This window comes from Ambystoma mexicanum, chromosome 14, assembly GCF_040938575.1.
Source record: "Ambystoma mexicanum isolate Mex_15411 chromosome 14, UKY_AmexF1_1, whole genome shotgun sequence".
NCBI classification, from domain to species: domain Eukaryota; kingdom Metazoa; phylum Chordata; class Amphibia; order Caudata; family Ambystomatidae; genus Ambystoma; species Ambystoma mexicanum.
The window spans coordinates 618864119-618891016 of NC_090940.1; the positions used below are offsets into that span (position 1 = coordinate 618864119).

Genomic DNA, 26898 nt, shown 5'->3' on the forward strand with positions numbered 1-26898 from the left:
TCCTTCTTCGGAACAAAGAACAATGGTGAGGCTGCTGGTGATTGCGAGTGTCTAATAAAGCCTTTAGCAAGATTTTCCTCAATATATTCTTTTAAGAACTCATTCTCTTTCTCAGTGAGAGCATAAATTCTTCCACAAGGAATTGGTGCTCCGACCTCAAGATCGATCTTGCAATCAAATTCTCTATGGGGTGGTAATTCATTAGCTTCTTTCTTGTCAAAAACATCCTGAAAATCCTTATAACACTCAGGTAATACTCCAGCTACTGCCCCCACAATATGTTCCTTCACCAACCCTGCTGCTAGGCACACTCCAATAGAATTAGAAATTTCATCTTGATCTTCTGCAGTTAACCTTACCAAACATTGTTCCTTACAAAAACTTGATTTGAACTCCACAGTTCGCTTTCCCCAATCAATCAATGGATTATGTAAAGATAGCCATGGCATGCCTAAAATAATCTGTAACTGTGGTGCATCAATTAGTTCAAATTCAATTTCCTCATAATGCTCTTCCCCAATTTTCATTTCCAATTTAGTTGTCACTTGAGTTATTAACCCCGAGGTAAGTGGTGATCCATGTACGGCTCGTACTTGCTCAGGAATTCCCTATTTAACTACAGGAATACCCAATCTACCTGCCAAACTAATATCAAAAAAATTTCCTGTTGCCCCAGCATCAATAACACATGGTCCACCACATCTTGGCTTACCTTCCCATGCAAAGGATACGTTTATCTTGATGTATGGAACTGCTGTCTGAACTGTATTCGCCACCTGTTGACCTTTTCCAGGGACTATCACCACAATATAAACACACATTTTCCTTTCTCCTTCTGTCTTTCTCCTCCTTAGTCAAAGAAGGTCTAACTCAATTTACAGCCTCATTTCGTTAAGAACCCTTAACCTCCCTTAATGCTTTCTCTGGTCTGGGACGTTCGTTTCGGAACCAAACCTTATTCTCAGAAAAATTCCTTCGCTTTTCCAATCTTCTCTCTCCTAATCTCATATCTAATTGTAGAACCAAATTAATCAGATCTTCACTAGAGGTAGGCCTCTCCACAATATTTGCTAACGCATCCTTCAACTCATCTCTTAGACCTCTATAAAAAATGGAAGCCCTTTTTTCCTCTGGCCAACCATTTTCCAACACTAAGCCCCTGAACTGTGTGATGTAAGAAACCAACTCCCGATTTCCTTGACGTAATTCTAAAAGCTCTCCATCAACACTCTGAGAATGCGTTCTTCTATCAAACATCTTTCCAAAAACCACCTTAAACTCCAACCAATTATGTAACTCCGCTGCTCTTCTTTCTACCAAAGGAACAGACCAAGCTGCCGCTTCTCCCGTGAGATAAGAAATCAAAAAGGCTACCTTAGAAGTTTCTGTAGGAAATGCTTCAGGTCTGCACATATAGTGCAATTCACATTGCATAATAAATGATTTGAATCTTCTGAAATCCCCTCCAAATCGTTCTGGGGGAGCTAATGGTGTAGGAGCTATTGTTCCTCCTAAAAGAAAAATGTCCCCACTTCTTTTCTCTTTAGCTACCCTAGCTTCCTTGACCTTTATTCCTTCTGGATACAAAGTGGGTGGTTCTCTCTCAATTCCATAACTAAAACCTGAAGCTTCTGCTAAATCCTCCTTTCTCACCTTACTATTCAACTCCTCCATCTTAATTCCCAGGGACAAAGTCTCCTGTCTAGTCTCTTTTAATTCAGTCTTTAATTCTAATAGTATCTTTTCCGAAGTTACCAAACTCAACCCTGACTCTGGGTCCATCTTCACTCAGGCAGGATCAGATTTGTGGGCCTTTCATTCTGTCAGGAACTGAAGTAGTGGGATCCTGCAGGAGTGAAGCTGGCCCACCTAGCCCCCTAAGCCTGCCTGCTCAACAATCCAGCTTCTTTAAAACTATTGGCCAGGCAAACCCAAGAGGAAAGGGGAATGGAGAAAACAACAAAAGACAAGAACTCCCACTGCAGGTACTTCAGACTGTCTTTTCGGAAAGTTTTTGACTCAGATGGGATGTTCCTAAAAAGGAAATACAACTTTTAATAATCAGTCTTCTGATCACTACTGTTGTCTCTCTATATTATATTTTCTCCATTTACATTTACCTGTTGCCTATGCTTGATTTGCCAATAGGCTGCTTCTGAAAGGTTTATGTTGACTGTAGATACTCTAGCGATATCCCTTCTCTTTGTCTTTCTGCTCTCTTGCTCTCTTTAGTATCTGGTAATCATTTTTCTTTAAAATAAAATATTTCCCAAAAAAAAATATTGTTGTTATTATTGTCTATTATACCTTTTGCCGGATGCTCTAGGAATCATATACTTTCTATAAATATGTGTAAGTAATTACCTTCTGTATTCTGAAGAACCTTTGTAAAATATTCTGCTGTAAACTTTTATACTCCAATTTCACATACAGAGTGCTTTTTCAATAATGTCTCTTGCTACTCATGTATTTCTTCTGAATTCTTTCTTTATCAAGGAGAAAAACTATTGCTCACAAAAAACGCTGCGTAATCAGGATACTACGCTGTCCTTAAATCGTTTTTCTATTCCGTCACGAACAAATGATAAAAACGAGGAAAACATTGAAAGTCCAAAAATGGCCGCGACGCTCGAGTGACGTCGTTAGGTCCTTTCCTCTAAACCGCACTTGCGAATCCAAGGAAATACGCGGCGCAGGCTGGAAAACAAACGAACCTGAAGTTAGTTAAAAATATATTAGATGTTACGTTAAAGGTTTTAAAAACACGACGATTCGAACGGTGCGCCTTATTAGTATTAAAGATAAAATGTACACAAAAATGAATTGCTGAATCTTCTTTATATGTTGTTCATTAAAAATTAATTGCCCAATTTCTTATAATACTATTAGGATTCTATTGTTCCAAACAAAAATGAAAAGCTCAATATAAAGTCTTTGAATTATTAACATTTCAAAAATATTGAATCTTCACTTAAAAAATTCAGAAGTCCACTTAGCTTATCAATGTTCATGAAACTGGAATCTTCTCTGGCTCAGCTACTGAATCTCACTGGAATTCCTCTTCTGCACACTTCTTCTCTTGTTACTTAACTAATATCACTACTATATTTTTTAGAACTCATAAAAGGATATAACTCTCCTTTAAAATGGAAACTTTAAATGAATTTTACTGGAGCTAACTAATATATGACCTACTCTGATGCATACTTTAATGAAAGGCAGTTGAGAATTGTTATTAACATTCTAATGACATCACAATGCTGCATGCTGAGAACTGAACCAATCATTGTTGTGAAAAAGTTCCATCTTGGCTTGGGGGCATTTCATCTTTCTAATTGAAAGTTAGTTAAGGGAAATTGAACAAACTAAAAGAAATGCTCTATTCACTAAATTGAAGTTATTTAATATTTCAACCACCTTCCCTTTCTAACTTTCCTGGAATGGTATTTGACATACCCTATTCTCCTAAGAACCTTGTCCTATTGAGGTACAAAATGTGAGAATCTGACATTACCGAATGAAGCACACATGCCCTACACTTTGGCCACCCCCCCAGGATATGTTCTACTTAGGTCTGACCGCCAGGTCACTAAAGGTGGAGGGGTTGCCCTCCTTTTGAGAGTCACCCCCCAATACCACATATGCCCACACAAATCTCCTGATGAATGTGAATCTTTGCTCACCTAAATCAAGATCTCTAATAACATCTCACTTACTATTATTCTTATTTACCGACCACCTCGTAACCTACCCTTGTTCGAAGAACAACTGTTACACATTCTGAATAATCTTATTATTAATAAAGGGCCGGTTGTTCTTCTAGGCGACTTTAATTTATGGGCCAATGATTCATCCCTTAAAACCGCTCAGTCACTGCTTGCTGCTCTATCCTCTATTGGTTTTAGTCAGCTGGTCACTGAACCCACACATGTTGGTGGTCATATCCTTGATTGGGTTTTGTTCCATGAAATTCAAACCTCCAGTCCCTTGGTCTCACCATGTCCTTGGTCTGACCATTCGCTACTTAAATTTATGGTCACTCTCCCTACCGTATCTTCCAGAGTTGACGCCATACCCAGACTTCCTATTGTCACCAGATCATTCAAAAAGTTAACCCCTGTAAGATTATTTTATGAACTTACCAACAGACTGGGTAATCTGTGCAATTTTGACGACTCAACCAATTTGTCCGAACACCTGAAAAACACTCTAGACTCTATTGTAGAGGAACTCGCTCCCTTTAGTACACGATTTGTCAAACCCGAAACCCTTAATAAACACTGGTTTAATGAAGAAATTCTTGCACTTAGACATCTACGACGTTCAGCTGAACGTGCATGGAGAAAACCTCCCTCTCCTGATTCGCTCGCCTTTTATAAAAGCTCTGTAAAAACATTCAAATCTGCTGTGATCAAGGCAAAAGCCACCTATTACAATAATTGCATACAACAAGCCAAATCCAGATCCAAGGAACTTTTTTCCATCCTTCAAGAATTTAATTCTAACACTCACACAGCAGGGCAGGCTCCTCTAGAAGATACCTGGTGTCAAACCATCCACGACGCCTTTACTGCTAAAATTGCCTTACATCTCAAAGCTAGTACTTCCATCTCAACCAATGCTTCTCTTATTCCCTCTTCTGCTCCTCCCGATCCCACACCTGTTCACTTACCTGAACAATCTCTCTATGCTAAAACTACCCACGACCCCTTACCCAGTAGTTTACCTATTGATTCTTCCCCTCATTCGTTCCTAGGGACACATCCCAATTCCGCTACTACGATACCTTCTTCCTCTTTTACCCCTTGCACGGTATCTGAAGTAACTGCCATCATCCTTAAAATGAAGCCCACCTCTTGTAAAGGTGATGCCTGTCCTTCCAGGTTGCTGGTACAATGCCTCAACATCATTAGCCCTTGGATCACTAAGTTGATTAATCAGTCCTTCATAGAGGGCCAAGTACCAACTAATCTCAAGGAGGCTTGGATCACGCCCTTGCTCAAGCAAGCTAATCTTGACCCCCTCCTTGCTAAACACTAACGTGCCCTTCCTTCTGAAGGTCATGGACCGAGTCGCCTATCTTCAGTTACAGAAATGTATTGATGATAATACCATCATGGGGCCTCGTCTGTCTGGTTATCGTGCCTGTCACTGCACTGAAACGGCAATGTTGTATTTAAAATCAAGTCTTGGATCCATCATCGATCAGGGCCATCCTGCACTTTTGATGTTGTTGGATCTATCTGCTGCGTTCGACTCGGTCGACCACGCGCTCTTGGCAACCAGGCAGCAATCCCTTGTCGGCTGCTCGAATCTCTCTACACAATGGCTAGTCTCTTTTCTTGGTCCTCGCAATGATCGCGTCGTCATCCAAAATGCCTCCTCTATACCCTCTCTGCTCACACGTGGTGTCCCCCAGGGTTCCTCCCTATACCCCACTTTGTTTAACATTTATATTCTCCCCCTGCTTCCCATGCTCGACGCTCTGGGTGTTCTTTATACTAACTATGCTGACGACACCCAGGTCGTCCTTGAATTGTCTGGCTCCTACCCCACAGACTCCAAGGCTATCTCTGCCATCTACTCGGTCATCCATTCATGGATGAGTACGAACTTCATGGCTCTGAATGCAGATAAAACTGAGCTCCTCATTGCAGGCTCAAGCCACATGTTAAAAAAAACTTCCTAAGGAATATGACTCATTTACCATTGCTAATGTATCTATTCCAGTGGCACGTAGCGTCAAGACTCTTGGCGTCACTATTGATGCAGAGCTCTCAATGCGCCAACATGTCGCAAAAACTAGGGCATCTTGTAGCTGGATTAACAAGCAACTTTGTGCAATGCGTCTTTTTCTCTCTGTCCGCAATATGTCTCTTCTAGCATCTGCCCTTTTTAATTCCAGGTTAGACTACTGCAATAGTCTCCTAGCATGTATGTCTACTGCCAATATCACTGCTCTCCAGACAACCCAAAACCGTGCAGTCCGAGCTGTGCTTGGTTTAGCCAGGCACTCTTCTATCACTGAAGCCAGGAAAAAATTGCACTGGCTGCCCATCAAGCATAGGGTATCCTTTAAGATACTCACTCTCACCTTCAAATGTTTGATTGGTTCTGCACCCATCTATTTGACTCAGTGTATTCATCGCTATGTCCCTGGCCGTTCACTCAGGTCCACTGAGCGAGCCATGCTCACTCAGCCACGTTTTCGCTCAGTCAAGTTTGGCAAAACCATCTTCAGTGTCTTAGCCCCTACTCTCTGGAACACTCTTCCTCTTCACCTTAAGAGCTCCTCTTCACTGATCCAGTTCAAGAAAAACCTCAAGACCCATCTTTTCAATGCTCCTTAACTTTTCGCCACATAGTCCCTCCTGAGATTCCTGCCTCTCAATTTTTCTTGTTCAGTTTTTGTCTTATTTGTTTTATGTGCGCCGTGAGGCCCTCGGGCGATTTGGCGCGTTATCAAGAATTTAAATAAATAAATGATGGCTGAGCTTTCTTTTTCTGACTCTCTCCCTGTCCATTTAGATGGTAACCTGCTTGTCCTGGTAGATCAGCATGCAGCCCACGAGCGGGTCCGGCTCGAACAGCTCATTGCAGGTGAGAGGCTCTGGGGTTTTTGGTAGATAGCAATGTTGCCATGAGAGTGTGTACTTTGAACTGTTTCAAGTATGTGAGAGTGCTGGGATGATATTAATCTGTTGATGAATCAACATTCAGTCACCAAATTTGTCTCTCCTGACCAGCTGATCGTGGGTAAAGGAGTCCGGTGTTCGAGGTTTCAAAGTGCTGACCTTTTGTTGACTTGAAACATATTGTTAGATACTTTTTACTTTAGGATGGCTAGATAGGGGGAATGCTTATTTCCCCATTTATTGTATGTTTTCTCCCTCTGTTTTGTCATGCCTTGGTGGGCGGTTGTTGCACTTTGTTGATTTAATCTCATTTCGCGCTCTGAAACACTTGTGTATGGGCACGATATAAATAAAATATCATATATCATTATCTGGTGTTTGTCATACATATGCACTAAAAATTGGTCTTGTTTTTGCCACAAGATTTGTGTGTAAATGTATGCCATACTTTGGGGCAGGCAGGAGTGGTACAACCTGCCTCCCTCCCACCCCTCCAGTCCCATGGACACTATGGTAAAAACGTTTCACTTATCACTCTGGGTTAAAGGCTAACAACTCTTTTTTTTTTTTTTTAAATAAGTTAAATCGATCCTTTCTAAAGGAAGAAATTAGCAGAGGTTTAAGGCAACATGAACTCAAGAAGGTCTTTCAGGGTACATTGAGCGCAACGACAACAACTACAGTTAATGCACAGTATCTCTAGAGGTCCAGTGTCCTGGAAATGTGAGGCTGTAATTAATAACATTTGTTCTCTCCCGCTCTACTCTCCATCCTTCCCAACTGGATGGGACAGCCTGCATCAGCAGGCGGGTAAGAAAGACTGGCTACAAAAGATGGTAGCACTTGTGTTTTGGAACACTTTAACAGGTGTGCGTCCCTCCACGTGCCAGTCCCACCCTCCACCCCTACGTCACCAACTGCCACACCCAGTTCCTGGTTTTTCCACCCATTGGATGGGTCCGAATTGCTGCGCTCTGTGACATCCCTTTTTCTTTTTGGGGTGTAACTTTTAGCTGTATACTCCCATTTCAGATTTGATTGGTGTTTTCTTGTTTCTTCTGTACAGCGTTATGTTATGAGAATTTGTATTGCGCATGGTCATCCAAGGGCATCATGGCGCGGAGGACACAGTCAGCCGAAAGTCTAGAAGAGCCTAAAAAAGCTAGGTTTTTAAAAAATGGCGTATATGTAAGCCTGACAGCAACGGGTAGGTTATCCCACAATTTAGCTGCAGAGACTGAGAAGGCGTGACCCCCATTTGTTAAACAGCGAAATTTGGGGATAGCCACTAAGTGTTCGGCTGCAGAACGGAGGGCTCGACCAGGCACATAAAGCTGATACTTGTCCTGAAGATATTCCGCACCCTGATGGTAAAATGCTTTGTGCATCAGACACAGGGACTTAAATTCAATATTTTTTGCTATTGGTAGCCAATGAAGGGAACGGAGCACATGACTAATGTTTGACCAATAAGGGGTAGAGGTGGTTACCCTAGCTGCCAGATTCTGAAAGCGTTGTAGCCAATGAATTAAACCAAGAGGCTGAGCCAGATACAAGGCATTGCAATAGTCCATTTGACTATTAACAATAGAGGCCACAACCCGGGCACGAAGATGGGCTGGTAGGTATGGTAGTACTCCACAGAGTACACATAGTCAGAAGTGCCCAGATTTGCATACAGCCTTCACCCGAGCAGACATAGAGAGTGAGGCAGAGATGTAAATCCCCAGATTCTTACCTATCGTCACTTGGGTAGGAACAATACCAAAAGCAGTGGGCCAAAAGGAGGAAGACCAAGAAGCAGAGTCGGGGGAAGAACCCACCATCAGGATCTCAGCCTTGTCCCCGTTAAATTTCAGCCACTTGCTGTTCATGCAGTCCCTCACGGCCAAGAGGCACTCGCATAGCCGGGTGGATACCTCAGACTGTTCAAGATCTAAACGGATCAAAATCTGGGTGTCATCGGCATACGTGTAGCACCGAAAGACGTGGGAGCAGATGAGACGAATCAATGGCTGAACATAGATGTTGAATAGTATAGGGGACAAGGCAGGGCCCTGAGGGACTCCACAGGACAGCGAGGAGGAAGAAGAGTGAAATGGAAGGGGAGAAAGAAATTGGCCACTTTCAGACAGGAAGGATGTGAACCACGCCAAGACTGGGCCACAGAGGCCTACTACCGCCATGCTGGACTCAAGGATGGAGTGGTCAACAGTGTCGAAGTTTGCTGACAAGTCAAGCAGTATCAGGGCACCCACTCCACCCTGGTAAACCAGCATGGTAAAATCGTGTCAGGGTTCTAGGAAGGCAGGGTACAAGAACTAGTACCTCTATACTGATAATTTACCTGAGGGTTATTTTGAAAGGAAGAAAGGGAGGGGGTTTGACAGTACCCCATAAAGGCTTCAGGTACTGAAGATTCATTGTGAAATGGAAACGGGGGATACCACGTCTCACCTAAGGACATCTTCCTTTCTTTCCCCAAATCTCCTCCGCCCAGATGATCCTCCCTCGCATATCGACACCCCCCGCACCCCTGTAGTCAGGATCCAAAAGCGATGGCTGTTCCCTGACCAGCTCAGAAGAGGTTATTGGGTAGAAGGAAGTGAGGATGCCCTCATGTTTCTCACACTTCACAAAGGTGATGCCAGCAGTGGCAGCCCGCCTGCAGTTGAAAAAGGTGCACCTTGACCCCCAACCTCGACGATTGGCTGATAAAGGCTCAATCGCTGGAAGAGGTGATACAGAAGGTACAGTTGACATAATTCTCAATAAATATGCCCACATCAAACTTAGTCCCATCACAGAGCATTCAGTTTATTGGAGCAGTGATGGCCTTCCCCCCTGTAGACAGGGTTTTTGCAGTATAACAAATAATTTCTATCTTCATGATTCGGGAAACGCTGATCTGCCTATGACGAAAAATCTCTTCACTCCGCAGAAGGGGCAGGTGTGTCACCCCTCCCCTCAATTACTGAACCTGAGTTCCTGAAGAGCTGACATTTGCATTTATCTGATTAGAATATAAAAATCATAACTGCTGCAGGAAAGGATCCACAAAGAAGCAATACAAAAGCAAATGGTTTTGTTCTTGCTATTGGGTTCTTGATCACAATTTAAGTCCATTGTGAGCATCAATAGACAATATTATGGCCTTCATGTCCTTCCTAGCGTGAACAGGAGTAAACGTAGAAACTTGTAAACATTGGCTGCCATCAGTAGGTGCCTATCTGAATAGACAGCAGAAGAGCTTTTCTCTATCAAAGGAGGCAATTCAACAGCATTTCGAGAGGCTACTAAGGTTGTATCACCCTATTCACTATCCACCACCTCAGTGAGATATAAATTCGGTTTTAACTGCATTAATTTATTATCTTTATTTGTTTATAGTTCAAGAGAACTTAAGGAAGATACAAATTATATATTGGATTCACACAAATACAATTACAAATGCAAATTGAATCAAATCACAATAAATACACACAAATACATGACAATAATACTTAGCTAAAAAGGCTTGAGGGCATTCCAAGATAATTATTATTCTTGTAAAAACATATAAACCAATTAAATGCTTAAAACACCTAAGAATGTTTAAAACATCTAAAAGATTTTCCCAATCTAAAATTTATATCTAAACATATTTCTCGAAACACTACACTTGGTAGTTCATAAATCTCAGAGCCATTTCCTAAGCGTTCCATATGCCTATTCCTAAATCCTAAATACTCAAACTCTTTAATTTCTTACTTTTGCAGTTTCAAGGGATTTCCAGCTCTTTCCCACAGAATTTGAAACCCAGTAAAGTGCTATGTGCAGTTTGCTCGATTCCGAATTGAGGCAATATATCCAAAAGGACTCAGATTTAATTGTGTCGTAATTATACACTCCTTCTCCTAGTAGGCACACATATATATACCGAGCCCAGTACCTTACACTCCGTCCTAACGTGCTTCGGTGTTTCCAAGTAGTCGGGTAATTTGCATAACCAACATACCCTCATCTCTTTTGGTATTCCCAGCTGCGACCCTCTGAGTGTTAGTAGTGGGAGCTGATTAGTTCTGAGTCTCAGTATAACATTTAGTACAGCAGGGCTCGAACTTTGGAGCAGGTATGTCTGTATTTTCATATATCTGTCAGCTGTGCTACCACATTATAATGACATACATTGGACATACATTGGACAAGCGAGTAGTTTTTAGTCCAGTCCCACAGGTTTGCTTTTCTAAAGTGGGAGGCCTTTGCTGAATCCAAATTAGTACAGAATTCTGCCTGTGGTATCCAATTGATAGTTTGAAAGAAGTCTAGATGTACATCTTCGAAACCTTTCCCTTAGCCCCCACTTCAAATTCATAATATTTCCCGAGCTCATTCAATGATGGACATGCTGGGGTCATTATTGACTTCACATATAAGGCCCCCCTCTTCTTCACTAATTGGGTGCTTAATGAGACAATCCCTAGCTCAAGTCTTCAATACTCCAGAGGAGATGTGGTCGGCAAGTTTAAAGCCTTATGCCAAAATATGCCCTCCAAACAATTCAACTAGCCAAGATCGTTCATGGGTAAAGCCTCAAGCCCATATAATAACATGGGACTGTAACACTGCCTATAACGTGTTCAAATACCCTGAATCGTGTAGCCTGCTGTCCTTAAGACAAACGTTGGGAGTAGCAGCGTTCGTTGCTGTGCCTTTCTTATTTTGTGCTCTTTTTTATATGAGTACTTATTATTGTCGCTCATTTCTAGTCCCAGGTAGGTGTAGCTCTCAACATAATATATCCTGCCCAGTTTAGATGCCATGACCCTCTTATGCACCTTTTCTGCTCGTTAGCAGCATGCTTGTTTGTCGTAGTGATGTTTATTACAAGTTTATTTTCGTATGTGTAGTCCCATAACTCATTTAGCATGTTTCGCATACCACTGTACGTAAGATCAGACATCACTAAGTCATCGGCATACAGCATACTTCCGATTTCTTTACCTATTTTAGGTGGGAAATTAGACATTACTAGCAGGTGTGCAGGTAGGTCTGTCAGGTAAATGTTAAACAGCAGGGGAGCTAGCACACATCCTTGCTTGACTCCCCAGCAAATGCCTTTCAATCCCAACCTGCCCCCTTTTTTTATCCTAGCACACTCTAACTTGAGCGTTCTTGTGCAACAACTGTATTGCATACACCAACCATTCTGGGCTACCCATCTACTATAGCTTTTGCCACAGTTTATCATGGTCCACCCGGTCAAACGTGGCTTTGAACTCCACAAAGGTTACATATATACAGATGGTCTGTCTTAACCTACAGTCCCCCTTGATAGCATATCCAACATCCTTATATTGTGGATTGTTGCTGAGCCGGGTCGAAAGCCTGTCTGATATTTATGGAGGACTCCTGATGTCTCGACCCAGCTTTGCAATTCCTTTAATAGGAAGGTTCCAAATAGCTTTCATGTTACGTCCCACATGGACAGCAGTCTGTAGTTGCCTGGGACATTTCTGTCCCCTTTCCTATAGAATGGGACCAACAAAGACTGCTGCCATGAGGACTGAACATGGTGCTCGGCACAGATTTTCCTAAACAGTACCAGGAGGATTTTTGCCCATGCCTCAGGAGAATGTTTTAAGACAAGATTGGCCAGCCCATTAAGGCCTGGTGCATGTGAGCTTTTTAGTTTCACAATGGCCCAAACTATAAGCTCATATGTAAGTTTCACAGGCCACTGCTGCGTTAACTGCATTAATGCAGAAACCTTTTGAGCCGATGGCCTCTTGTGCCCTTTTCATAGGGATGAGGTTGCTCTTCGTACAGTGCCTTCCTTCCTGCCAAAGGTAGTCTCTGAATTTTATCTGACACAAGAGATATTCCTTCCAATTTTGTATCCCATACCACATTCTTCAAAAGACGAGGAGGCCTTTTAGAACCGGAACGTTTCTAGGACGCTAAAGCGGTCTCCTCCACCCTTACTAATATTAGGCTTTTTAGTCTGATCCTAACCTGTTAGGAAGGAGGGAGAGCAGGACGAGAGAGAAATGAAAAACTACCTTGATGGTGATTCAGGTTCTCTTTGTTCTTGCTCTCCCTACTTCACAACACCTGCCCAACCATGCACTGTAAAGCATAGATTTAACCACAACCGCCAGTTGGCGAAGGGGGAAAAAAACTTAAGGGAACATGGTGAGGTGGTTGATGATGTGGGGGTGGAGGGTGGGACTGGCATGCGGTGGGACGCATGCAAGTAAAAGAGTTCGAAAACAAGCTTAAAGTGACAGCTATCTTTTGTAGGCAGGTTTTTTCTGACCCGCCTCCCGATGCAGGCTGTCCCAACCAGTTGTGAAGGACGGAGAGCAAGGACTAAGAACATGAATCATCATTAAGGTAATTTTTCATATGTTGTTGTTGACTCTTATTGATGGATTACATTTATAATAATTTAAAACACAGCACATCTTGACCTATCACTTCATGGAGATAATGGGCGGATGTGAGCAAAAGCATGCAAACTATGAATGGTGCTGCACACAATCCTGTGAGTTGTATCTGGTTTTTCATTTACAGAATCCTACGACTCTGCTCCTGAAGCTTTGGGGAGAAGGAAGCTGCTTTCCTCCACGGTTTGCCCACCTCTGCAGGTTGAAGTGACTGAGGAGCACAAGAGACTCTTAAGGTCTGTGCTGGCTTGATGTTTACATAACCAATGCAAAGACACCTGGATGTTGTAATCCTGAACACCTCCTTTGCCCTCTTAAGAGCTAATTTGGGGTTTTACAGTAACTCCATTGAAGCGGACTGTGTCTGAAGTCTGTTTAATTGGATTTTATCATTTCCCAACCAGGGCACAGATGGTGGTGGCTTAATGGCAGTTTTCTGCCACAGTCGAAAAATGCCCAATAATCAGCACTGTGGTGGCTATCTGAAATGGCAGCCTCTATCTACCAACATGGCAGCCGTCATTACAAGAAATCCATATAAATTCTACCTGCTATTTTCAGGTGTAAGAAAAGCAGGCATAATTCATAGGGATTCCAGGTTCTTGGCCCACATCAAAATCTGATGTAGAACCTATCAGATAAACAAGCCAAGAGTATGTTTAGCTGCCTCTGGGCTATTAACTGGCCCATCGAAAATGTGGTCCTCCAGTAAATAGTGATCAATCAAAATTTCCTTTGTTTAGACCAGGGCGTCGCTCTTTACATTGGAAATTATGAAGGCCTGAAACACTTCCTACTCGTTTATTGTATCAGTGAGCCTTGGCATGGAACAAGGTTCTGCAGCTCCTGATTGATGAGGTATCATTTTGTATGGATTGGTAGGGCCTTGTTTGCGCCTCTCTAGTTCACGCATGTACTCGCCACCACACTCGCTCAACCATCTAAGTACTCTATCTTTGTGGGCCAGTGCACTATTCGGCCAGTCCAAATGATGTTTTTGCAAAACCTTCCCAACTTCATTGTTTCTCAGACTGATGTTTGCTTTTGGCCAATGTGTCACATGGAATCCTATTGAATTTGAGTTTAGGATTGTACATCTCATCCTTCCTTAAAAGTAATGTACGCATCTTGTATCAGTGTGTCTGCGGCTGGCTGTGGGAGCTTTACGGTGTGCTCTCTTTACAGGTCCTGCCAGTGTACCTTGCAGGATGTGGGATTATGCCTCTCCTTCCCTGAGGAAGGTGCCTCCCATGTTTTAGTGGGGAAAGTCCCACTCTGCTTTGTTGAACGAGAAGCTAATGAAGTTCGTCGAGGTAGACCGCCAGTGACTAAAGCCATTGTGGAGGTGAGAGTGGCTCAAACACAGGAAATGTGACTTTGTGGAAATAAGGTATTATTCATGTTTGCATATAGTCTGTAAGTTTCACTGGAGATCTACTTTCACAGAGGTCTAATCTGTCTATAATTACATTTAAGTAACAATCATAGATCTGCATAAATGTTATGGGGAAATAATTTGACATGTATATGGGGAAGATAAATGGAGATAAGACCTGATAAGGGCAGGTAGGATAAAGAGAGGAGGATCTTGGCTGGAGCAATACTTTTAAAGATACCGCACTAAGGATCGTTGGGGTAGACATATAGGAGTGGATGAGTAGGGGAGATGGCAGGGAAGGGGTGAGAGTAGCAGGATAGAAAGAGAGAGAAAAATCTTATTTTTATCATTTTATTTATAGAATGGACTTGATCCATACAGTATTTGCACATAATATGTGAGTTATTTCAAGAGTTTTAGATTGCTTCCTCGCAACTCCCCAGTTACCCAAAACCAAAAGTAGTGATTTAGCACCACTTCTGACTCTGACAAAACTAAACAACTGAAGGATATGTTTCAGCTCCACAATGCCACAGCTCCACTTTACACATGCCAACTTGCCTCTCTGGATGGTTCTAAAGTACAATCTACTGTATGAGCCAAAAATACAAGAAACGGTTACATGTCTTTCCATCGAAAAATGTCCATTGAGGGCATTTTTCATCAAATTATTTTCATGGAAAAAATGTTCACCGAATTTCCATACATAAAATGAAAAGTCTATCCATCGAAACCCTTTTACCGAAAAGAGTTTTGATATATGAATAATTTTTCATTTTTTTAATGTAAAAACGATGAAGCATATATATTGTTACAGGGAGCTGTCCAGTACGGAAGTCGATTGCAACGGTATGGAATATCTTTCAGCACTGGAGAGCTCCCTCTGCATTGTGTATTAATATTTGATTTTTTAATGGGGGGGTCCCCCCACCATCCCCCCAATAAAACAAGTCTCCAATTCGGAAATTACTCGCTAATACTACACAATGCAGAGGGAGCTGTCCAGTGCTGAAACAAATTCCATACAGTTACACTGTACTTCAGCACTAGACAGCTCCCTCTAACTTAATTTCCAGAACTGGAGTCATTTTTTTATTTTATTGGGGGTTAGGGGGGTCCCCCTGGTCCCACCCCAAACCCCCCTGTTCAAAATTAACCCTTTCCCCCACTCAAAAATACATACATCTATTTAACCTTTTCCCCCACCCAGAAATACATACATCTATTTGAAAAAAAAAACATTTCATTGGAAGATATTTTCGATGGAAAAATCTTTCAATGAACATTTTTCGATGAAAAGGCTTTCGATTAACAATGTTGAGATGAAAACTATATACCATAAAAAACGGCCTAACAGATGGTTGGCATTTTATGCAACTTCCTCCCAAGCCAGTAGGTGAAAGGGTTGGAAGCTTCGAGCTACCTCATCCGTGAGGCCATCTTCGGATTCTTACACGCCTCATCAAGTGCGGGAGTCCACATGTAGCGCTGCTCAACAGATATTTAATGTCCTGCAGTTTTAGACCTTTTGAAAGATTGTTCCAAACAAGGTACTGTTTTATGCTTGCAGCAGCTTCTGCTGAATTCTTTGATAAAAATGCCTGGTAGGCATTCTCACTGTGCACCCTTTAACACATTAAATTGTCTCGCCATTTTAAGAGATCTTCTGACTGTCGCATTTCTTGCCTGATATTCCGCATTGTGGCACTGATGGAGAAGGGAAAGACATTTGGGCTTCCTTTGTGGAAGAGCCTAAACATCTGTAGCCTGATCACTGTTTATTTAGCAAGCTGGAGGATTCACTGATTCAGTTAAGAAGGCAAGGCACTACCATTGCGAAACTAAGGAATGTGATGGCGACATTGAAGTTTGGAACTGTGGGTCCACTACCTGGTTCTGAAGACCAAGGGTGTGACTCAGATGGGTGGCCGGATGCCTCCCAGAGCCATGCGATGATGGAGCTGGGGATTATCTCCTGGTTGACAGGGCAGTGAACATTAACAGAGGTTCAGTTCAGGGCCCACTTCCACCCTGGTAGATCAGGGCCGGACAGTCGCAGGAAGTCAGTGCAGGACCCCAGCCTCCTAGTAAATCAGGGCAGGACAGTACTAGCACCTATGGCCCTCTCCGCCACTCCAGTAAGGCTATGTGGAGCAGTTGTTGTAGTGCTCCCCGTCCCCAATTGAAAGAGCCTTAAGCTCTCCCTAAGCAGACCCGAAATGCTAGAAGAGAGAAATACCTCCTGTCAATACAAGTCACTTTAATTCACACTGACCAGTATTTTTGATTGGATTGTAATTGTCTATTTATACAGTGCTTAAACACGGGTGGATCGCTTCCAAGTGCTTCGCTTCCAAGTGCTTCAAGGCGGGAAGGGGGCAAGGGAATACAGTAATCATTCTTAGGCCTTGAAGATTCTGAATGATCTAACAGAAAAACTAGCATACTAGACCGACAACATTTTTCCTAGTGCAAGTGCATGAAGTGTTACAGTAGCAAACAAGGTAGGAAGGGGGGCAAAAAAAGGGGGGTTTGGGGGCACAGGACAGACAAACTACCTAGTCCTAGTACATTTAGGTCATGCATGCATACAGACGGAGGTGCAAGGAAGGTGGGGTGGGATGGGGGAACAAATGAGTCCAGTCCAGCAGGGCCCTGGGTTAAGTGCAGAGAGGTTGCCCCGGTCATGGAGCGTAAACTGAAAGTGCAGTAATGACGAAACATAGTGCAGTGGCCAGGAAGCAAGTGCAAAAGACTGGCGGGGGAGCCTGGCACCTGTAAGGCTCTGGAGGCGAACAAGGCAACCAGTCAGCAAAAACTGAACAGAGATGGGGAGGAGGAGGGTGGAGAGAAAAAGAACGGAAGTTAGCAGGGGAGAGGGAGAGAGGAGGAGGAACAGAAAACGAAGGTCTTGAGGAGTTTCCGGAACTTAAGGTGCTCCGGCTCAAGACGGAGAGAGGCAGGGAGGCTGTTGCAGAGGGAGTCACCTGCAGAGGATAGAGATCTACCCACAAATCTCTGTTTGTAAAAGCGACTCACCCCCAGAGAGTTGGGGGACGAGCGGAGGACTCTAGAGGGAGAGTATTTAGGAAGAGAGCGTTGTAGAAAGTGCGGGCCCCGAAAGCCTTGTGGATTATGCAGAGGGTCTTGAACTTTATCCTAGAGTAGAAGTAGGAAGATTGAGAAAGAGACTGTTGCAATAGTCCAGCCTAGAGTGAACCAGGGCTCGCGAGGTGGTGAGCCTCTGGGGGAAGGTGAGAAAAGGTAGAATACCTCTGAGGAGGTGCAGTTGGTAGTTGGACTTTTGGGAGATGTCTGAGATGGGAGAAAAGGAGAGTGTGGATTTGAAGATGATTGATACGTGAGGGTGCAGGGCCAAGGGAGGCCGGCCAGTGTGAGAGTGGGAAAGCGGGAGCGGGGCTCCCACCGAGTATGATTGGTCTTACTGGTATTCAGGCAGAGGTCGTTAGCAGCACACCAACACTGAATTGCGGATAGACAGTCAAGGATGAGCGAGGCGGAGGCTGAGGGTAGCCTGAAGGAGAGCTGCGTGTCATCCGCATAACACTGAAAGTTAGAAATAAAGGTAGAGATCCTGTGAGCCAAGGGGACTGATGCTGTTAAAACTCAACTCAGATGGGCCACTTCAAAGCCCTAGGCAAGACATTCCGGGAACCCTGGAGACCCACGCTTTATACAATATTGCAATATTGTAAGTGCACACCTTTCACCCTGGGTTTTATCTGCGAGTGCTCAAGAGAACCACACTTGATAAATGTTTTCCGACAACGGATATATCAGTGTATGAGATTAAGTTACCAACTCATTGTCTTCCAATAGAGCAGTCCCATTATGATGAGGATACAGTGTTACAAGGTCACTTCAATCCTGCATTCCCATACAGTCAGAAAATGTATAGCCTTGGTTAGAGAAGGCCTAAAACAATACTTCTCCAGCTATACCCACTGGCTACTCCCTCTGACCTGTCCAGAGACTCGATTATGATCTGGATTATATAGTACACGTTTTGGAGTATGAGAACCCTGAAAGCCCGCAATGAGCCCATCAGCTAAAGAAGCGCTTGAGAAACCCTAGAGCATGCAACGGGCAGGGACCTGGGGAGGTGGACAGATTTCCTTAGTAAACTGTAAAGACTGGTAAGGACAGTCGAGAGGCTGGGAAGGGCCAAGATCCTGGAGTCACTCAGGAGGAGATGTTAGAGCCCTTTCAGAGGCAGAGAGGACCAGTTCAGCCTAGAAGAGCCATTATTATATTTATTAGTTTGGGAAGATCCTGTTTCTACTTTAAGTTGGCCCCTTTTTGTAATTACGTCTCTGAAAGTTTGATGTGAATATATGGTCCTGGCCTATTTCTTGGTCCCAGTCAACTCTGTGACGGTGCCCAACTCTAGATGGCACCTGGCATCTATTCTATCTTATATGACGCCTTCCTAAAGCAAGATGCTACAAATTCCTTCCAGGTTGTCTTTTGAAATGGAGTTCTGGATTCGTGCTTAGACACTGGGTGTGTTAGCTGATGTGTCACAATGGTCCTCATTCTCCATAGTCTTCGTGCTAATCATCCTGTGCCTTTTTATTCCCCTTCCTCTGGTGCATTATTGGGTACTTCTGGTCTCCCTATCTAATCTGCTCATCGTGCCTTCTGCTGCTTCTAGTCATCCTAATTCTCCAGGCTTCGACCTTAGATTCTGTTGCATGCAGTTGTATCCTCATTTGAATGTTTTTTTACTCTGATATGTCATGATTTTCTTCCATAGTTTTGGCACTAATTTTAGGGGTCACCAGCTTGCATTCCCAGCTGTTGGTATTGTAGCTACTAGTAAAAGGCTATTTCTCTTTCAAAAGAGTACAAAGCGAGCCCAGGTAAATCCTGCTCTAGACACTGCATAATGCTTGCTTTGGCAGAAAAGAAGGAGAATGTATAAGAAATGTAAAATAAATCGTGGGCAGAAGAATATGCATGAGCATTAGCTGCACAGAAAATGCATGATGATATGGACACCTGCTCAATTGTTGATGAATTCTCCACTAGAACCTGAAATCTAGGGCAAGAGATAGCTTGTTTCCATGAAAGAGGGCTCCCATCTATCCTTGGTTGGCCCTCAATGGGCTCCCTTCCCTCACCCTCTTGTGATGCAAAAGAACTTGGTGTCACCTTCAACTCCTCTTTCTCATTTCCTCACATCACAAACCTTGCCAAGAAGGCCCACTTTCAGCTGCACCTCCTCTGAGGCAGTCTCCCTTTCCTCGCCTTCCCCCAGAAATTCAATCCCTCCAGAGCTCTGGTTTTCTCTAGGCTGGACTACTGCAACAACCTCTTCCTCAATCTACCTAAATCCTCCCTTCGACCCATTCAACTAATCCAGAATAGGACTGCGAGACTTATCCTTGGCCTCAAGCTAAGGGACCACATCTCTCTAGCCTTAAAATCTCTTCACTGGCTCCCGGTTGCTGCAAGCATCAAGTTCAAGACCCTCTGCATCATCCACAAGGCTTTCTGGGGCCTGGGATCCCGCTACATCCAACTCTCTCTCCTGAAATACCTCCCTGCCAGTGCCCTTCAGTCTTCTAGCTCCAATTCTCTGTAGATCAGATGCTTTTCTAAGCAGAGATTGGGGGATAGCTCGGTCTCTTCCACAGGAGCCTCCCTCTGGAATGGCCTCCCTGCCCCACTCAGTCTTGAGCCGGATCTCCTTAAGTTCTGGAAGCTTCTGAACACCCTCCTTTTCTCTTCTTCCTTCCCTCTCCCCTCCCCTGCTAATAATGTCCTGTGCCGCTTCTCACTGGCCGCCGGGTTCATTATGATTCATACAGGGCACCAGGTCCTCCTCGCCCAGTCTATCCCAGCACTTTTCTCCCATGAGCCCCTTCTCTCCTCACCCCGCTCACTCCCCCTCAACATACACCTGCCCCTGCACTAGCCTGGCTGGGCTTGCGCCCCTATTGAGCCAATCCAGCCCAGTCCTCACACTTAGCACGTGGACCTTCTTTCCCCTGCACTCTCTTCATTCCCCAGGCACTTATCCACCTGACCTCCCCATAGCACTCGCCTAGCCCAGGGACCTCTCCCCGCCCCCCAGCACTTGCGCGCGCTGCATTCCGACCTGCACTTCCTTTCCCTCCTTAACATTCGCATATTCCGCGCTGATGGGCACTTCCCCCACCCCCTCTTCTCTGCACTTCTTGTCACTGAACTTGGATGATCCGAATGACACAAGGCCTAGTAGGACTGTTGTTGTTATTCTTCATCCCTGTTTCCCCCCCCCCAACTGCCTTGTCTTGTTGCGCCTTGAAACACCATTTGGTGTATAGGCGCATTGTAAATACCCAATAAATAAAGTATGCCCTCTCCTTTCATGAAAGGTAGATCTCACCTCAAGGCAGCAGATCCTAAGAAAAATAACCATCTCCTGTCTCATTGACTTGAGACTACTAGTATTTGAAAGAGACTTCGTCATCTTTCTTGTGGCCAATATTTGCATCTATATCCAAATGTCCCCTGTAAAAGAGTGACATTGCGCAGGGCGCCTTCTGAAGATGGCACCTCCTCACCAATGTCGCTCTCTCCCATTCACGCTCCTCCTAGCATTTTCGGGAGGTCCTACACTGGAATTGTGCAAATTCATGATGACTTCACCAAACCTTTTTGGTTTTTATAAGAAAAAGAAAATGTTGAAGAGAGTGAATTTATAACAAGCGACTCTTCTGCTGCCACTTTTATCTAACATCTTCCTTTCAGTGTGGATCTCACATAGTCCGTCAGGCAATTCAGGACACTCTGATTTCTTATGAAAGTAGACCTTACACCTTCAGGTACTAGCTTGAAAAAAGGAGAGAAATGAAGTCGAAGACCTTTTCGTAGAGTGAGTCTATCTGCCACCTTGCAGCTGTACAACATGTGAAAGCATACTCTTTAGATAGGATGCCTACAAAATTGACGAGTGGGATCTCTACCGAGTTTCTCGCAGATATGAGATTCAGTCTAAAGACCTAACTGCAGACTCAGACTCGGCCTCTGCACTTGACCAAGACCATCCGGTCTTGTCCAAAGGGGATCACAAAGGCATGCATTCTTTGATGGTGAGTAATACCTTACTGATGGATAATGAAATATCAAATGTCTGGGCTGGTAGATTGGATAGTAAATGGGGGTAAGAGTGCCCACATATTGAGTCATGCTGCAGCATAAACTGGTCATTTTATCAGAAATTAAATCAGCATGACAGATGGATGTGGAGATTGTTCAATCACAGATTAAGCGACTTTAGGGAATTACATTGCTACAGATCTCTTAAGAAGTGTGTGCAGCCACTCTCGAGAGACCCTTGTTTCCTGGTGAGTTAAATTCGTCAACACTTGGCCCTGAGGATTAGCAAAATGCAGGCTGTGGTACTTTGCACATTTGCACTTTTTTGGAACCAATGACCAAATAGTACCTACAACATCTTTCTTGGAAAGTGGTTTTCATAGTTGCCATTAATTTAACTTGCCGAGAAGCCAGGGTTCCAGATAAGATGTTTAAGTGGCAGTGGTTTATTCTATATTTTTCAAGTTGGGAGTAAAATGATTTGCAGGAAGTAGAAAGGCAATACCCGTTTCAGATGTAGATATTGGTATATATTTTAACTCTATAACTGATCTTATTGTAACCATAATTCTTTGGACCTGCTAATTCTTACATTCTAGGGCAATATGAACCCTGGCACCCACAAAAAGAGCATGCAATGTTTCTTGGACTCGGCATTCTCTGCACATCTACCTGCTTTTCTTAGCATAATTTCTAGTAAGGAGGGAAGGAATCAAAACCCAAAATATATATTCTGTCCAGGACTTTAAGTTAAAACTAAGTAAAGTTTAAAAAAGTAAAATGTGATTGCCATAAGGATAAAAGTAAAACCGCCGTCACACGTTTGAGATGTTTCGTGAGAAAACTCCTGATAAAAAGTTTTCCTGAATCCCATACACAGGCAGAGATATGTTGGTGTTAATGGAGATTCATTTTTAGAAGAACTCTGATTACAAGTAAGCAACTTTACCCCTTTCTGTCGTTGTCCATCACCGGTGAAGCACTGTGACACTGAGAATCTAAAACCCCCCATCCTTGATATCTTTCAGAGCGGCACTTAACCCTAAAGGCTTTTGTTTTATGGAGCTCTTAATGATTTACTGTACTTGTATAGATTCAGGGCTTGTTCTGTTTATCCTGGTTCCTGCACCTGCTTAAGAGGTGATTTGGTTTCCTGTTGCAATAAATCCAACTTAACAATGCATTTGTTGTTTTTCTTTATTACAGGAGTTAATTCGAGAGGAAATTGAGGTATGTCAAATCGTCATGCTTGATGTGGTGGACCTGATGCTGTGTGACATACTGTGGGAATTTGTGATAATAATGCGATGTGTTGCAGGATTGGGCTTTGCCAGGTCAAAGTAAAGCAGAAGTTACTCTTATTAACACCAGTAGGTGTTCCATCACTTCAATAGAGGTAGAAGCCCAGGTTCACAGATCCGAGAGTGGTAACTCTGCTCTATGCTTCCATCATGTTAGTCGGCTTTTTTTTTTTTTTTTTTTTTTTTTTTATTTAAATAAAGAGACCTGTTTCTGTTTCTATGCCAGAGGAAGGTACTAGAAGATGTGATGCCGAACAGGATGATCTGTCACCTGAAGCAAGATAAGTGAGACCAAAAAGCACTTGTGCTGTGTTAAACCTTAAGGTAGCAAGAGCTATACTGCCAATTCACGCCTGTGTTCCGGGCCACCTGAAAAGCTAAGACGCACCACTCAGATGCAAATAAAAGCTAATATCAAATTTAAAGGTGCCCGATGTATCAACCTTGACAAGTTATTTGACAAGAAAATCTCTGAAGTACTGCCATATGCCTACCGTTTGGCAGCATGAGAAGTCCATTCCCACTGTGTGTCTCATTGCAAAACATTGTACAACAAGCCACTATGCATGATGAGGTGGTGGACCTCTAATCTAAGAAACAGCAACATTTCTCTTGCATGGGGCTTCCTTGAGAGATGTACCTAAAGTAAAGACATAGATTTAATCACCTGAGGGACCTCACTTTTCTGAGATCTTCAAAAAGCATTCTGGGAAGAATGGGTCACCTCTCCAGAAACAAGGGAATTTCTACATAATAAAAATACTCTGTTTTACTTTCTCTTACTTTTGAATGACACAACATTTCAGGAGACTGCTAAAGCATCTTCCTCAGCAGGGCTCGCATCTTGCCTGCAGCTCTGGACCGCATGGATCCCCTCCACTGGGCCTGGTGAGGCCATCATGACCGCTTCTGTTTAACTTTGTCCCTTCCTTCTCTGTCTGGACGCAGAGCTGATTGGTCCACCGCATAAACAAAGCCTGTAGGCGAACCCTGGCCCCCATTTCAAGGGCCGCATTTAAGGGTCTTGACAGGCTCTGCCTGGGCCTGTTCAGCATCTTTCTCAGCAGGGCTCACATCTTGCCTGTAGCTCCGAACCGTATGGAGCCCCTCCAGTGAGCCCTTTGAGGCCTTTCAATCATGGCCGCTTCTGCTTGACTTTCTCTTCCTTTTCGTGCACTGTGCAGGTCCCCCTGTCCGTCTTCCCCTCCTCCCTCCCCCACCACTCACATGGCGCTCTTTATCTCCTCTCTCTGTTCTAACTGCTGCTCTATCACCTATCCTATCTCTCTCACAAAGTCTGGAAGAAAAAAGCTTAAAAGAACTGTCCTGGCCTCTAAACCAGGCCTTCTATTGCTGACACCTACCTCAATGCTACATCCAGGCAAACTATTACTGACATCCTCTTTTTTGTGCCCTCCTTGGACCTATGGACTCCCCACTTGGTCACCACACTCTCCACTACTCCTCTACCACCATTAATGGTGGCACTAGATGGGAAGTAATCTTGGAAAACTTCTCATCCTATAGGTGCATCATTAATGTCTATCACAATGGCACTATCATGGCTCAAGGTTCTCAACCTACTCTCCTTCTTCTTGACCGGCGCCTGCCCTCGCTCATTAACTCTCTCCTGCTACCCCTCCTTCCTCCTCTCTAACCACTCCACCACCCCCGACGGGAGTACCACGCCACTTTACCTCCCCTCAGAAAACTTTCAAAGATGGTAACAAGCTTCACTTAGCCACCCTGAACACTCGCTCTGTTGTCAAACACTCCTCTGAAATCTGTCTCCTTCTTGAAGACTTTGACCTCAACGTTCTCGCCCTTACGAGATGTAGTTCAATGCCAGCTCTGTCACTGCTATTGACATGGTCCTTCTGGAGGGCTAGAAACTCCTCTGCAAACCCAGGCCCAACCAGCCCAGCGGTGGAATGGGCCTGATTTTTCCTGAGTGGGTCACTGCCTCTATCATACCTACTCAAGCCTAAACCTCATTTGAATGCATCGTCTGTAGGCTTGGGGTCTCGGCCACTCTCTCACTCACCCTCGCTACCATCTACAGGTCCCCTGGCCCTATCCCTCTCTTCCTCTCTGAATGGGCTAACCTCACCTCCTCCTTCTTAACCTCTACCTCATAACTTCTCCTCGGTGACTTACTAGCCCAGTGGCCACGAGGATCAAATTCAAGACCCTCTGCAACATCCTCAAGGCTTTCTGGGCCTGGGACCAAGCTATCTCAGACTATCCCTCCCTAAATAAATCCCTGCCCTCCGCTCCTTTAACTCCAACTTTCTGCTTGTCAAACACTTCTTCAAGCAGCACGTGGGGGGCAGGTCTCCCTCTTCGGCTGGTGCCTGCCTTTGGAACTGCCACCCTGCCCCTCTTAAACTCGAGCTGGACCACCTTAAGTTCTGGAAACTTGTAAAAACTCTGCTTTTCTCTACCTCTTGCTGATGGCGATGCATCCCACAGGTTGTCAAGCCCTCTACCCAGTCAACATGAGCACCCTCCACGCTCCCTAGCACTGCCCTTTTGGGCCCCTCTGCCTGGCGGCTGTGCATCCCACCCTTGGGCTTCCTCCGCCCAAGCACTTAGCCAGTGGCCTCGTCTCTGGTTCCCCTTGGGCTTCACTCCCAGGCTCCCACTAGCACTTTTCCATACCGCCCCTCCTTTCCCTATCGTAATGGGTATTTCCTAACATTGCCTTTTTTGAAGCGGTTGAAAAAGGAAACCTTAGAGTTGCGGGTTTAGCTGGAGAAGTGAATGGATTTCTAACAAAAAAGCTAAAGGCCACTGCTCGTCCAAATAAACATCTCCAGTAGTGCAGAACATGTCCTGCTGCTGCTTGGCCAAAATAGCAGTACCCTGATGTTAATGTTAAAGGACATTTGTACCGCGCACTATCACCACCGGAGCGGTCCCCTGGCGCTCTGGCGGCTCTGAAAGAGGGAGGGCAGGTGAGTTAGTGGGTGGAGGCTGGAAAAGTGCAAGAGAGCAGTGATGTGCTGTTGGCAGCCTCAGCCCGGTGGGTCCGTCGGCTGGGCCTGGGGTGTATGCAGCCGGTAGTCGTTGTGTACTGATGTGCGAATCTATGTGTGTTTATTGTTTTGTTGTTGTAGTGTGGTGAAGTTTGTGCGGTTTGTTGTGCTGGAGGTTTGTGGTTGAGTTTGGTTTGGAGTTTGAGAGGTGTATGCAGAGGAGGAAATTGTTAGTGGTATCGGTTAGTTGGCATCTCTATCCTGAATTGACCAGTTGGGCTTGCGTAATCTCGCTTGATGGGGTGCTTGGGCACCATGTGCCTCTGGAGGTTCGTGCCCGTTTTGTATTCAAGGCCCCTTGACCATCTTGCTGCCTCTTCCGCCTGTTCCGTCAACAACCTTGCATGTTCCTCACCCCCACCCACTTCGCTAGTGCACTTGCAGGTGTCCATATCTCAGTTAGTGTGGTGATTGGTGGTATCTCGCCAGTTCCACAACCCAGTGGTACCTAGTTGTAGCTATACGGGCGGTAGGGGATGGTAAGGATTGGCTGGGGTTGTTGCCTCCGTCTCCATGGGTCTCGCATGTGCACCACTCTGTCTGGCGTCACCCCTCCCGGTGCCCTGAGTGCTTCTCAGTCGGTTCTCGGTGCTTGTCAATGCCCTTTCCCGTTTAGTCGTTTGTCCTACTGTTTCGGTTTTAGTCTCTGGTGTTGAAGAGCCAGGTTTTTAGTAATTTTCTGAATTTAAGGTGATCTTTGGTGTGCCTTATTTCTTTTGGGATGTTGGTCCAGGTTTTTGCGGCTAAGTGGTAGAAGGCGGTGCCTCTGAGTTTTTTCTTGACGTAAGGTTTTAGTTCCAGGCGGATTTCGTTGGTTGACCTGAGGGGTCTCGTTGGCTTGTAGATTGTTATTTTCATTCTGATGGGAAAGGAGTTGCTGATCTTGGGCATGGCCGGCACACTAAACCGTGTAATCTCCCACTTCTAAGAACTAATACAGTGCTTGGGCGTGCCCGGCCAATAAGAAAAAGAACCAAATCTTGGGACCGATCAGGGGACAGGGCCTTAACA

General features: G+C 44.3%; 1 protein-coding gene across 7 annotated transcripts in view; it reads left to right on the plus strand.

The window, feature by feature from the left end:
- Positions 1–26898, plus strand: part of MLH3 (mutL homolog 3) — a 252031-nt gene that overhangs the window by 112074 nt on the left and 113059 nt on the right. For 4 of the 7 annotated variants that reach the window (XM_069638056.1, XM_069638055.1, XM_069638057.1 and 1 more), the window contains 4 exons: positions 6529–6600; positions 13191–13299; positions 14249–14408; positions 22755–22778. In XM_069638056.1, coding sequence (XP_069494157.1) covers positions 6529–6600; positions 13191–13299; positions 14249–14408; positions 22755–22778 — 365 coding nt within the window. Of the gene's footprint in view, positions 1–6528; positions 6601–12917; positions 13011–13190; positions 13300–14248; positions 14409–22754; positions 22779–26898 lie in introns of those variants that run through there. The other 3 variants (XR_011283805.1, XM_069638059.1, XM_069638060.1) reach the window with 3 other exon arrangements.